The 15,585-nt window shown below is 34.8% G+C and overlaps 1 protein-coding gene across 1 annotated transcript; it reads right to left on the bottom strand.

Annotated features, from left to right (window-relative positions):
* Window positions 1–869: 869 nt before the first annotated feature.
* Window positions 870–15,585, bottom strand: LOC127439082 (ribonuclease inhibitor-like). Its single transcript, XM_051695128.1, has 9 exons — window positions 15,530–15,585; window positions 15,130–15,297; window positions 13,877–14,047; window positions 6,228–6,401; window positions 4,076–4,243; window positions 3,124–3,297; window positions 2,314–2,464; window positions 2,018–2,144; window positions 870–964 (listed from the first exon to the last, which is right to left on the bottom strand). Exons 1-9 carry the CDS (start codon window positions 15,583–15,585, stop codon window positions 870–872), a joined length of 1,284 nt encoding a protein of 427 aa, XP_051551088.1.

The following is a 15,585-nucleotide window of genomic DNA, read 5'->3' on the forward strand; positions in this document are numbered from 1 at the left end:
AAATTAAATGTTGGCATGAGTTGTGCTGAATAATCTTTTATTATTATTTCTTTAAAAAAATGCAGTGAAACTATTTTATTTTAAAATAGGATTAATATTTGAAAAACTTTTGTCCACAAAATCAAAGTCATGTGGTGCAACAAGACTATGTGTGAAGATTTAAAAACAAATCATTATTTTGTCATATCATTAAATATTATTATTTTGACATTTAAATGAAAAGGCACATTTTGTTGAGGTCATTTGGTGCAACCATGAGAACACTTCTTGATATTCTTGATTTACAAATTCATGATATTTGTAAAACATATTTTTCACCTTGAAACATATGTTTGAAAACTTTTTTGAAATCAATGATGAAGTTTGATACACATGTTTTCAAGGTGCAAGGAAACTATTTAATACCTTTACTTGAAGGTTGCACTGCATAACATTTTTAAAGACAATAAATAGTTTTGTACAAAATGCTATAATTTTTTTTAACAATTTGTAAAAACATCAAACTCAAAGATTGCATGTCTACTAACTTAACGTGTTTTAAACCAGATTTTTACAGTATTTATAATTTGTATCACCTTGGACAACCTTATTTGTCAATGACCAATATATACTGTAAATATATAACAGATTTTTTATAGCTTATTTATTTTTCAGTGGTTGGGGTGCTGTGGGGAACAAACACAATAAAGGGATGTGGTATTACGGAAACAACTGCCATAGAGGGTTGAAATGGTCACACTTCGTCACACTATTTCTAAAGGCCTTTTTGGAGGTAACATTTTCAGGGAAATAGTTTGAGCATTTTTTGAAACAAATGAACTGTATTTTAAGAATATTCGCCTCAGTGTTTTCAGTTTATAGTTTTGATCCTATAGTAACTCATTGAGCAGTTCCACTCCTGATTCTCCAGGGTCATTTCCTCTGAGATCCAGCTCTATCAGGTGTGAAGGGTTTGATCTCAGAGCTGTAGACAGAGATTTATATCCTTCTTAAGTAATACTGCAGTTTGAAAGACTGCAAAAAGAACAAACACTTTTTGTTATTTTAAAACTAACATTACAGTTAAAATAATGCATGTTATAAATATGATTAGATTTAGAGAGATTAATCTTTATTTATTAGGTTACACATATGCAGATAAACAACTTTTACTTTTATTCTGTTAGTTTGAGCTCATTAAACCATTAACTCATGAATAATGAGCAAAAATGAATCTCAATCGTATATGCAGCTACAAATATTTAAATTTGTTTCAGACATGTGACCAAAGATGTGGAACTTGTTTTCTCTTTGTTTGATCAAACTTAGAATTCACTCACTGTGCCTAAAATCGCATGTCCTTAGATCATAACTTAATACTTCATACATTAGAATATAGATTAAAATATGCATTAAATATAAGAAAAACAGAAATATTTGTTTCAGTGGTGGTTGGTGCATCTCAGGAGTTGTAAAGCACCTATGTCAATTAACCAAGATAAAATGTGTCTGTAATATTGGCCGATGTGATTTCCATTCATGCTGCTGTTTACAAGGAGAGAGGGACAGAAGCAATTTTAATAATGAAATGGCTGTTCAAATATTAAAGCCATTACTGTTGAGCTGGCTGTACTAAACAGAACAGAGTTTTGTTCTGTTTTGTTCTGTATGCAAGTTTGCTGAATGTGTTCCCTAATTAACAACATTAGTCAGCTAAACATTCATTAACACACTTATGGAGTTTTGTGTTCCTTGCCACAGTCACCTTTGGCTTGTTCACTGGGGGCCTAAAGACAAATAATTTTTTAAGGCATAATCTACAATCACATTATTCATTTAATAATTCATTATTCACAATGATGACTTAAAGACATTAGACATGACAGCTTCATTTTCTGTAAAGCAGCTTTGAAACAATGTGTTGTGAAAAGCACAATAAAAATGACAAAAATAAAAATAATAATAATAATGAAAATAAGTAAATAATAATAGTGTAGATGATGGGATAAATGTACTCACTTCAGTCTGTTCAGTTTACACTGAGGATTCTTCAGTCCCTCACAGATCTGTTTCACTCCTGAGTCCATCAGAGGACTGTTGTTCCGATCAAACTCTTTCAGAATGGTATCAAAGGAGAGAACAGTAGCTAGAGCTGAACAACTTTTCTGTCAGGTCACAATTATTCAACCTATAGAGAAAACAGTATTATTTTCTTCTTGTACTTCAACACATCTGCACAACAGGCCTTTATATCTACTAATAAATATGGCTGATATTTCATATATGCAAGTTATAATGTATAAAATCAGAAGAGTGTACTCACTTCTTTTTCACCAGTTTGCTATGAGAGTACATCAATAGAGCAGAGAGCTTCTCTCCATCCAGATCTCCTAATTTATTATGACTCAGATCCAGTTCTTTCAGCAGTAATGGATTTATACCAAGAACTTCAGTGAATTTCTTACATGCTTCTTCTGCAGCAGAACTTTTCAGAAATCCATGGGAAGCAAAATATAATTTTTATATTATATAACAATTTTGTTAAATTATTCTGCCTTTTGTAGTTCCATAATTTTTATTGGTTCACTGCGTTATTAGTTTCAACTTATGGTTGACAACTGACCCCAGTTTCACCATTTAAAATGTGAAATGTTGCATAAACTAGCAGAAAATAATCAGGGGTATTTACACTTGGTCACTTCATATGTTTTTAATGATCAAATTGCTATCTGGGTATGGACACTCCATTTACACTTGGCCACATAATATCTCTACAAAACAGAGACAAAACCAATTTAGTATTCCTGTGCTATATGCAAATACAACAGTGTTTACTTGAATGCATCTCAAATCCCTTCTGAATCTTCATTTTTAAAGAATCTACATATGAGTCAGGGGTATGATTAATTGCATCTTTTACACACAATTTCATTGAAATTAATCCCACTAAATTGACACATTAAATTGAAAGTGACCAAGTGTAACCCCCATTTGGGTCATTTTTTTTTACTTAAGCAGTTTGTTTTTTTCTCCATTTTATATGAATTTCCCAGACACCTGCACTAGCCCATTTGTCCCCCTCTACCTATACAGGCATCTGACTTCATATCTGTGGAGTTTTAAATATCTGAAGTCTTTTATCACCAGATTGTCTTCAATTTATAGTATGGACTCTGTAGCAAATCAATGAACAGCTCCACTTCTGATTCTCCAGGGTCATTTCCTCTGAGATCCAGCTCTATCAGTTCTGTAGGATTTGTTCTTAGAGTTGAAGCCAGATTATTATAACCTTCTTCAGTAATACTGCATTCAGACAATCTATAAAAAATGGATTTTGAGGAAATTGTTTATTGTTAAGATACAGGTTATCATACACATACTGTACTTCATAAATAGCTTCTGCCAAACTAATATAAAATAAAGAGAGATGAATAGAGTGAAATTCATACCAATATTCAAATTATGAATAAAATAATAAAAACTTAGTAAATATTGCTGTACTTTTTACAGAAAGTGTGCAAAATAAGTGCTACAATGATTGCTCAATATTAGCAATAATCTCAACCATAGATATCTGCATCAAGCAATGCTTTAATTATAACAGTATTAAATGTCCATTAACATTAATTCACATTCAAGTTACACCATTTAAAATGTTACTTCATACAATATTTAAAAAGGTTATTTAAGTTGTCAAACTGTGCAAATAGTGAAAAAAGACTGAAAATGGTCAATTGAAATGAAAATGCCATTTCAGTATACATAGTCTTCATATTTTTTCAAGACAGTTAATGTTAATAAAAAAATCTATTACATGCAGACATTTACATAAATATAAATACATTCTTCAGTTCCTCCAGTCTGAACTGTGTATTTTTCAACAGAGTAGAAATCTTCATTCCTGAGTTTGCTAGTTTATTTCCACTCAGATCCAGCTCTTTCAGGTTTGAAGAATTTGAATTTAAAGCTGAAACTACTGTATTACAACATTTTACTGTAATGCAGTTTCAATTTAGCCTGCAGAAAGCAAGGATAGAAAATATTTTTCCAGTTTATTTTAGCCACAATTACATTAACAGTATTTAAAAATACTCACTGAAGTTTGAGTTTACAATGCTTATCTTTCAGTAGATCAGCGAGCAACTTCACTTTTGAGTCTTCTAGTTTATGCTCACTCAGATTCAGTTCTCTCAGTAGTAAAGGATTTTTAACTTGTAGAACTGAAGTCAGATAATCACAGGCTTCTTCTGCAGAAGGACTTAACCTGGAAAGAGGTGAAGTTGCAGCAGTATTAAATAAAATTCTCAACTTATTGAACTGTTTCAGTAATGTTGTTTCACATGTTTCCGTTTTTTCTAGCTGCCGCCATATTTGTGACCATCAGCAGGACAAAGCAATGGTGGTGAATGGAAAAAAAAAACCATGAAACGATATCAAGAAAAACATCTATAAGTGGCTTTTGATCCATGCTAAGTTCCAGGAAAAGTGTATACAGGTTTGAAGACCCAAGTTTTGAATATTGCCAAATATGACTTGTGGAAATTTAAATATATTTCATCCACAATTGATCTCTGTACTCTGGCAAGTCTAATGTGTGACCGATGAGTACACATGCCCATTGGTACATCACCGTTAATATCTCTCAAATCAGAAGTTACAAATATTTTTGTTGTTTTCTGCTCTATTTTGTCACAATATCACAAAATGTCACTATCTGAATGAATGCCACAGCTTCTTTTAACTCAGAATACACAGAAAGCAACCGAGACACATGAGGTATATGACTAATACAGTATGTTTACATTGTATTCTGTTGGTGTGAATAAAGTCTGTGCTTCATGATCTTATGATGTGTTAGTATATACACATTAAATATATAGGACTGTATTTTTACATTATAGTGCTTTTTATTTATTTCAATGTGTTACAACATACATTTATGCAGTCTGGGAGTTATGAATTTAACATTGCCCTGTGCGCATTACCAGTTTAGTTTTATCTAAATCGATGATGTTATAAATATAATTGACACGTGTTCAGATAACTGACATGTCTGAATAAATTATAAAAAAAACCAACATTCTCTCCCCCACTCATCACTGCTTGACTGAAAAAATAAAGCTGTGTCTCGAAAGATATACATTTACTGAAAAAAAATAAAATAAATCTTGGCTCTGGTAAGTAAACTATCTGGATCCTGTCACCTTGTCAGTTATGTTTATTGTGGTGACAGGATCCTGACACTCATGTTCTGTGTTTTTCATATGAGTGCATGGTTTTGGTGTTTTATTCCTTGCTGTGCACTCTTCTGTCCAGACTGTGTTTTCATGTTTGGAGCATGGTGTCTGGATTCTGACTATTTAGTCTGGTTTGGTTCCGTTTCTGAGTCGGGATCTGGATACTCATGCTCCATGTCTTGTCTTTGTGAGTGCAGGGCTTTAGGTTCGGCTCTTTTGCCATGCACTTCTCGGTCTTGTTTTTTGTTAAAGAACATGGTTAGTGATGGTTTCATTTGCCATGTCCTCTAGTGTCTTGTCATCGTGTTTGGTGTGAGCACATGGCTTCTGTAGGTTTGTTTGCCATGTGCTCTCCTGACTCTCATCTAGACCTGCTTCCTTTCCTTGTTATTAAATAATTTGCTTCACCTGCCTTCCCTCGGTACCCTCCTTATTTCCTTCTCTATTTAACCTCCCTTTGTTTTCTGTCCCATTCAATTTCATTGTGGATTGTTCAGTTTAGTTTGTCTGTCGGTCTGTTCCTAGTTTCCAGTTTTTTCCTGTTTGTTCCTGTTGTGTGGCACGGAGTCACATAGCCTTTGAGGCCCAGGCCATAATCTAGATTGTCGCCCTGGACTGTGATTCCCCCCTCCCCTTCGGGTTGTTTTTGTTTGTTTTGTTAAGCCCATTTTTGTTACTCTATGCTTGAGTCCTCACCCTCTCTATGCATGAAACCTGACATGAACAGCAGTATCACTTATTCAAGATTAATAAATGGAAACATTTCACTGGCTTTTGTTGTATCCCACACACTGAAGATATATGGAATTTTGGTAACAAACATGGCAGCGCAGTCATAGTTTCATCATATGAAATAGTTCACATTATATATATATATATATATCTTTTTATCTTCAATTCACTTTGTCAACTTTGATGCAGCAACTGAATATATATGATTGTATTACTGATGTAAAAATACAGAAATAATTAGTCAATGTATAATTTATTTTGTATTATTTCATGGCTCACCTCAGTGTTTTAAGTTTACAGTTTGGATCCTGTACTAAATCATTGAGCAGTTTCACTCCTGATTCTCTAGGGTCATTTCCACTGAGATCCAGCTCTATCAGGTGTGAAGGGTTTGATTTCAGAACTGAAGACAGAGCTTTATATCTTTCTTCAGTGATAGTGTAGCTTGACATTCTAGAGAAAACATGTTTGAAACAAAAATCAAAATTACATAATATTTAAAAAAAACAATTTGACATCATAAAACATATCAAATGCATGTTAATTTTCCCTTTTCTGTTTAGTGGAGAAAAACAATTAATAAATACACGTGAGAGAGGAAATACTTAAACTTTAAGAAATTAAAGAGGTATGTAATTTCCGCAACGCTAGTGCCAATTAACAGAATTGCAAAAATAAAAAGTATCTTCAAAATAGCTTTCTGAATACGTCTCTGTCTACTGCTGAGGAAACAGACAGACCCAACCAAAAGACAATCATTCATTAAATCTAGTTACTTGAGTTTCTCCAGTTTGCATTTTGTAATTCCTTCTGGATCTTCTTCACTCCTGAATCCAGCAGATTATTGTTGCTTATATTGAGCTCTTTCAGATTGGAGTTTGAGCTAATAACTGTAGCTAGTGATGAACAGCTTTTCTCTGAAAGACCACAGTCACTCAGCCTGAAATGATTTAAAGGAGAGGAATTGTAACAAATTTGGTAGTTTAAATGTACACAGGATGGGTTTAAAGTGCCCGTGCGCCTCCACCATTATATTTAGGGAAACAGTATGTGTGAGCTAGGAATTAAACTGTCCTTATTCTACATTATTACGTAAGGAAATTTATAATGGAATTAGTCACATTCGACAATGATTATGAATTAGATAAATGACAAATAACTAGATTGTTTGTCTGAATAAAATTCTCCACCATTAAAATCGTAATATGTCTCGTATCCGCTGACACAATTTCTATTATGAGGAATTAGATTTAATAAAGGAATTATGATTAATTCTCTTATTGGAGTAATATTATTCTAATGGCTTATTGAAAATAATATTACACATATTTAGGTATAGCTTTGAAGCTAAATCTTTTAAAAACAGGGATGAGATTATTTATCAAAATATACCAGTCATATTATCTTTAAAAGGGAAATATGAATAATTAATCATAACTTGTTATAATTAATTATAAATATGTATTTAAAAGATTTAAAGACGTATGAAAAGAGAAATTTAACCATCTGAAAGAACCATCAGTTTCTTATTTCAAAATACCTTTGTTAACAAAGGGGTTCACAGCTTATACTAAACCTCTGTATAGTTAGTTAATTGTACGATACTTGCAATGCCTTGGCTGTTGAGAGAGCGCCCGTACGCAGTCTCAGAAGAAAGTCTTGATGGTTCCTTGAGTCGATGGTGTTGAGTTGCAATCAATTTCTTCCACGTCGAATGAAAAAATTATGAGGAACTTACATGGTCAAGGAATTTACACATGGCTTGATGTGTTTGAGGCCTGCCAGCCTGCAACCTCGCGGTCGGACCAGGCGTTTCCGGTCCCACACGAACAGCAACCAGGAGAAGGGAGGTCACTCCGACAGTGCCCTTTAACACCTGAGGGAGGTCACTCCTCTCAAATTTGGCTTGACCAATGAGAAAGGTGCAAAAGTTCCTTTGTTTGGAAGCTGACTCATTTGCATGATTGGAGTAAGCTGGCAGTTTGTGCCCCTTTATGCTCTGATTAATATAACAAGCATACAATGCATGCTATATGGAGGTGATATACACCATTGTGCATGGCATCACACAAGGATTAATTTGATAGGAAGCATGTGTAGGGCTTTACTGGTTGTTTAGATCAGTGTTACTATCAGAAATAATTGGTAATTATTTCTTTATTAATTAATATTTAAATTAATTAATTGAATCTAACTCATTAAAACCTCATATGGGGCTCCAGTAAATGTAGTGCGCTACGTTTAGGAGTGGATTTGGTTATTAGAAATAATAATTAAAGATTAATTATCAAAGATGAAACAATTAAAATTAACACTAGCTTACTGATCAAATTCAACAATCAAAGATAATTATCAATTATAAAAAAAAAAAATCAATAGAATATTAATATGGATTAATATTGACAGGGCACCACCCTGGAATCAGGGACTAATAACCAGATAGTATAACAGTTTCAATATTAGATTTTTCTTAAGAAAATCGACATCCGAATATCGATTTTCAAAAAGAAACAATGAAGGCTTGAATCCGAGCACTGACATCCCGTCAGCATGTGACACAGATGTATGCAAAACAAACCAAAACACTTCTCTTTGAAATATAACAAAGTTTATTTATGCAGTACTATCAATTAATAATTAATACAATGCAGTCAATAAAATTCCGACTTACAACTACAAACTAAACAGTGATATGATTAGATATGGAAACCATATTTGTGCGTGTGAGGGAGTGTGTGTGTGTGTGTGTGTGTGTGTGTGTGTGTGTGTAAGGAGAGACGCGCACAAAATGGTGGACGTGACTCTTGTGGAGAGTATGTCATGTGAGACTTCCGGCCAGAGAATATGGCCACGAATGTGGGCGGAGAGAAACCAGTCAATGGCGTCTGCCAGTTTACTGCGTGTATCCGCTTGTACGATAGCTTAGGGACAAAGCTGAGCTTTATCACGAAGCTATCTACTAGCCAAAAATGTGTGCGAGAATGTTTGTGATTGGTCAGGTGTGCGCGTGTGTGTGGTTAGTACAGAGAGAGAGAGAGAGAGAGAGAATAAAGTGACGGCCCCAAAGCCGATTTCGCGATTGTGTGAGAGAAAGCAGCTGTTAGTTTATCACTCAGACGCATTGGACGGCTCGTAAACCATCCCGCGGTCTTTGATTCTTTAATGGATAAACTCAGTGTGCCGGTCTCACCTGCGATGGCAGAAATGCACAACAGTCCAATGTGGTTGGACTACAACACAGCAGATCTCATTTGTAATAATTAATACCTTGAGTATTAGCCGCAATGAGCGGACTCGGTGGTCCGTAAACTGTACAAGCAATAACCTTGATACACAAGAATAACACACTATAATATTCCATCTCTGCCCAAATGTAAACCTCTTACTTGAATCGCATGACGGCACAGACAAATGCGTGTTCATCCGTCCTTTAACTCCGACTCGGTTCCTCGAGACTCGGGTGATGATGGGAGGCCGTTTCCTCACTCTGTCAGTGGGCGGTACAGCTGCTGATTCTTGGCGGGCTGGCGGAGAAATCAGCGATGTCGACTTGATTGAAGATGGAAGAGAAATCTTTTCTCTTCACTTCTGCAGACAAACGAATGAAGATGCGGATTGCTCGGCTGTCTCCTTCAGATCCGTTAGTGTTTGGTGGAACACAGAGTAATCTCAACTCGTCCAACGAGATGGAGATTGTATGGCCACTGTTTCAAGTCGTACGTTACTTCCTTTTGCCACAAGGCTACACCTGAGAGCAGCGTCTACACACGGCGAGCAAAGTTGCTGGAAGCAAATCCCGGAAGCATCTCAGAGATATTTCTACTCCCGATGATGTCATGGTTGAGGGATGTTCTGTTGTGTGCCTCATCCAATAGGAGTTGAGAGTTCGATCCTTTAGTGAGCAAAGCTTCATGGGATTTGTAGTCTGTTTTGGACTCCCTTTGTTTGATTTTGCTGCGGTTTTTATCAGTAAGATTTATGACTTGTAAACAATAGATAAGTAGATTTGTTTCATGCATATGTAACTACTGTGATATTACTGAAAGTGATTAATATTTCTGGTATAGTGTGGCATAATTGTTTTGAAGAATTGTATATTTAATTTCTTCTTGAGCAACAAGGTGTTTCTGAAGGCTCTTTTCCCTTTTAAGATATATTTTACTTACTCAAGCAGTGAGATTTCTCTACTTTTGATTAGCCAGTTTAAAATATTTTAAGTCTTTTCACCTGATCTACATTTTACAATTTAAATCCTGTAGTAAATAGTAGTTTCACTCCTGATTCTCCAGGGTAATTTCCACTGAAATCCAGCTCTATCGTGTGTGTGAAGGGTTTGATCTCAGAAATGCAGCCAAATCTTTATATCCTTCTTCAGTAATACTGCAGCCTGACAATCTAGAGGAACAAGAATAGTTTATTTTGCTGGGACACAAGATTATCATACAATACTGTTTTATAAATAGGTTCTGAAAACCTACTTTATGTTCTTAGCTTAAATAAACAAGAGTGAAATGAATGGCATTTTTAAAGTTATAATGAACCAAAAATAATACCCAAATGAGAAAAATACTAAATTACTTGTGCAAAATGTGCGCCAACTGGACTTTAATATTGTCAAAAATCTCACCACATAGACATGTAATATTTAATGCCTTGGCAATAGTTTGATTTCTCATTTCCATGTTAATTAACATTACAATACAGTATTTAATACATTAAGTCTTTAAAATGTGATTTAAACAGTCAAATCGGAAAAGGGAAAAAAAGAAAATGCAATTTCAATCAGCACTGCTTTTGTAATTTTCAGTGAGAGTTAATCTAATCAAATGGACATTTAAAAATATATATTAACAAGCAAACATTTGGATGAATAAAAATTATGTACTTCAGTGTCTAACTTGTGTTCTTTTCAACAGAGGGCAGATATTCTTCATTCCTGAGATTCTTCCATTCAGATCCAGCTCTTTCAGGTTTGAAGGATTTGAATTTAAAGCTGAAAAGTAGAATACCACAACTTTCTTTTGTAATGCAGTTATTATTCAGCCTGCAGAAAAAGATTAAAACATTCTTCAGTTTATTTCAGTCACAAATCACAGCTACATTAAAGGTGCAGTTGTAACAATTTTCATATAATATTCACCTTTTTTGCCAATGTGTGAACGGCTTGAAACGCAACTTATAAAAATGAGCCCTTCCTGGACTCCCTAGGTTGCCTATTAAAGCCTGTAGACTGATTTTCATGCGAAGGGAGTGGGTCCGTTTTCCTGGGAAAATCCAAAGGATGTGAGGTTTATGCGTGCTCCCAAAAGCCTTCTACTGAATCCCGTCTGGCTAAGTGGGAACATGATCGTGGTAGAGGGAAAACTAAGGTGAACATCGGCAGGGCATTTGATTCCTGGAAGAACCTTTGTTCGGTTTTGGGGATCAAAACCAACCCTGAACTGGCATTCTTTTTGGTCAGGTAAGCTTACATAACTGCAAAACATGTCAAATATAGTGCCATAAGGATTGATCTGTGTAATTTAAGCTAACTTGATCTTGCCTGCTAACGCTGACGAATTGCAAGCTACCTTCCTCTCTAACTTTCAAATAATTTCAACGATCTTCTCTTTATACTAAAAGTCGGGTATACAGGATAAATTTAAGCAAATACACTGGTTTCTTGATTGTAGTACAACATATGACATACAAAACATACAACAGTCTAACATAACAGTGCAGTGCAACAGTAAACCGTCTGGTATAGTTCGGTAGTATGTAGCTGTGTGTATCAGTATGCTATGTTAGCTGATAAGTAGTTTTAGTTTAGTCTCAAAGTTTGTAGTAAAATAATCATAACTGTGTAATTTTAATTATGCTACCTCATCTGTCAGCATGATGCTGGTGGATCATGTTCAGTCTCTTTGTACGTTATGTCACTGTTTTGGCCGATGCTCGCTTGCGTTCCTATGGAATGTATGCACAAGTGCGAGCATGAGCAACACGTAGCTGGCTACAGTTCACTTAATGGCCACAGGTGTCATTAATAATAAGGGTTTCTGAATCTTGCATACTGCACCTTTAACAGAGGGACAATTCTATACAAGGCTTTCCAGATCTTAAAAGAACAAAATTAGTCTAAACACGTGTTTAAAATGTAATAAACAATAACTACGTTTCCATCCAAGGATTTTTTGCGAAAAAAGCTTTAGCACATCAAAATAAAGCTGATGGAAATGCAAATTATCGCCAAAATTTCACAAGTGTCGACATAATATTTTTCCATTTAACTCTAGCGCATAAACTGTGTCGATACATCAAATGTGAAATGCGAAAAACTGGATTGGAAACTTTTTGTCGAGAAAATTGGCATTAATGCAAAGAATTTGCCCCAATCGTTAGCCTGTCTTAACCATGATGACAGTATACATCCATGAAAGCCAATTTATTGTACGCGATTATGGATTGATCTTAACGGCATACCTGCACAGATCAGATGCTGCAAACATGACACTTCCAGGAGTGTCAACATATCTCGTGTCATGCACATGGAGAACAAATTAACGGCCACTCTTTGTGATTAATTTAATCACGGTAGCAATCAGTTTATTTCTTAAAGTTGCTTTTCCACACCATTCAAAATAATAGACAGCAGTCATGGAATTAGCCCATAATACAAATCATTTCTGTGCACTAAGATGTTTTAAATTAAAAATAAATACACAATACTAGGAGAAATGCTTCAGTGTGCTTTTTTGAAACACTAACAGCCCAATTCTATTAAATTATTGTTTAGCTTACTTTTGAAAAAATGCCGGCACAATTCCCTGTATTAAATTAAATAAATTACCAAATGAAAAAAGCATTAAATTAAAAAAAAAATGTATTACCAAATGAAATATATATTTTTAGACCTATATATGCCTTTTCTTCATACAAACTTAGCCTTACCCTGTTCTGTAGACAAAATAAGTTGGCTGAATGACATTCTCAGAATGTTCTGCACTTTTTTCCAAGACTATAAATTATCAGAACTATTTGTCCAATGAGTTCACTTTCAGAAAACCAGCTTTTGAACATTTTAAAACGTTTAAATATTTTAAATCTAACCCTCTTTACCTCAGATCGCATTTGCTGAGCTGCTTCAGAAAATGTAAATTGCATTATGACATTAATTTTAGATGACAATCAAGTTCAGTTAGTCGTTAAAAGTTGCTGGACAAATATGTGGGACATAATGCAGCTGTGATGGCAATGCTTTAGATTAGATGATTGTCCTATTGAATATCAGGAATGTATCATCTGTAAACCCTCATATTACACTGCACAAATTTCTCTTTACTATCAGTGCACACAGCATATACATATGGATAGATGTTCCTTATACTAAAACTGAAAGTTTCCCCCACAACTTGGTGCAGGTTGCCAGCTTGAACAGGGCCATGATGATTCGCTTTCGGGTCGGAACCGGTGGCAACATAGGCACAACATCAGGACCGATATTAAGAGTCCTATCAGAAGGGCAACTGCTCCATTTTGATTGCAATTCCTCATCTTCTGATCGCTTTTATTTGAGAAATTAAAATGATAGTAAGCTGGCTAATTTCAATTAATTGTCTCAATACTCTCCCCATTTTACCAAAACTTCAGAGGAAAAAAATTAGGGTAACTGGGAGGCGAATTAGCGATAAACACGCATTTCTGTATGGAAACGGCTTCAGGGCAGATTTCTTTTGCGCTAAACCAAAACTTATGCAACAAAGTGTTTAAGCATGACGTCATCACGCACACCATTTTTATTGATAAAAGGCCATTTGAATGTAAACAGGCAGAAGACAGCAAATTTCGCAAACATTTTTACGCATTTTCACTTTATCCATAACAAAATAGTGCGAAAAGTGGATGGAAACTAGGCTAATGTTAATGATGTAAACATTTTAAATACTCACTGAAGTTTGTTGAATTTACGGTGTTTATCTTCAAGTAGATCAGCGATCTGCTTCACTTTTGAGTCTCCTAGTTTACGTTCACTCAGATTCAGTTCTCTTAGAAGTAAAGGATTTACACCAAGGACTGAGGTCAGATACTGATAGGCTTCTTCTGCAGGAGATTTTAACAACCTGGAGAGAAGGGAAGTTGCTACAGTATTCAATTTAATTATCGGTACTGTGAAATATATAGAAAATGTTGGTCAGTTAAAATCCCAGCAGCTATTGCTGATGAAATCCATGTTACATGTTTTTCTAAATGCAGCTTATTCTAAATGGAATTCACCAAGTGAAAGTTACTTAACATATTAAAACAGTCAGGACATTGTGGAAAATAACAGGTAGGCTTAGCCAAATCTACGAGAGAGAAAAAAAAATTGCCAAAAAGTTGCTCATATTTCACGACATGCAGTCGTGCATTAGCCCCTGAGCTAATATGACAGCTGTTTTGTAAAGAATGTTAACCAATAACAGTTACAATGTAAAAAAAAAAAAAAACATGTATTATAAACATGACATGCACATAGTAGAAAAGATAGTTTAACCCGTTAAGCAGTCGGCTACCTCATTGAAAATAGCTTTCTTAATTGGCAGATTAAAAAAATAAAAAATTCATTCCTAGCCTAAAACAGTCATTTTTTAGGCTACTTAAAAGGATACATTTTATGATGAGCAAAATGAACACGTCAACATGGTCTGGTGAAAGACGTGATTTGACTCACCTGAGGCAGCTATCCTGCGCTTGAGAAAGCCCAATCGGCAGGGAATTAACTTAAGCATGCATAGATTTAAAGACTCATGTGAAAACATCCGATTTTCAAGCCATTCGCTTCCCACACCACCACCGAAGTGATTTCAAAGCTTCTTAACTTTGCTGAGTTTGCTTGTCTAGCACAACGACATTTTCCTGCATTCACCACGAGTGGGAGAGGTAAGCACTCTCAGCCTGAAGTGAAATGCAACTTTGTATCTGCTCCAGATATCCTCTTTTTTTCAATAATATTTGTATTATTAATTATATTTAAAATGTGTAACATTACTGACAATAATTTATGTGCAGCCTCTATAAAAATATAAAGCCAAATGTAAATGTGTAAGTGTTGAACAGCATCAGAACCATTTAGTTGACTTGTCTCGCACATCCCTAATTCCAACCCATGAAGCTGTCAACTAATGTCTTTATCAGACACTTTAAATATAGAAACAATACTCACAGAAGTTTGAGTTTACAGTGTCTATCCTCCAGTAGATCAGTGAGCCGTTTCAATCTTGAGTCTTCTAGTTTGTGTTTACTCAGATTCAGTTCTCTTAGGATTAAAGGATTTACACAAAGAACTGAAGTCAGATATTGACAGGCTTCTTCTGCAGAACCTTTCAAAAACCTGCAGAGAAGGGAAGATACAGCAGTTTTCAATTTAAAACTAAAACTGGTGTGATGAAAAATACAGAAAATTATGTTAAATGAAAACCCCAGCAAACCATTTTGCATTATTTTCTTCAATTCACTTTGTCAACTTCGATGCAATAGAATACGGTTTAATTAATTCTATGAGTGATTCAATATTTCTATAAATAATTAGCCTGCATATATTTTTTTATTATTTCATGGCTCACTTCAGTGTTTTCAGTTTACACTTTGGATCCTGTTGTAAATCATTGAGCAGTTTCAT

This window comes from Myxocyprinus asiaticus, chromosome 50, assembly GCF_019703515.2.
Source record: "Myxocyprinus asiaticus isolate MX2 ecotype Aquarium Trade chromosome 50, UBuf_Myxa_2, whole genome shotgun sequence".
In the NCBI taxonomy this organism is placed as follows: Eukaryota; Metazoa; Chordata; class Actinopteri; order Cypriniformes; family Catostomidae; genus Myxocyprinus; species Myxocyprinus asiaticus.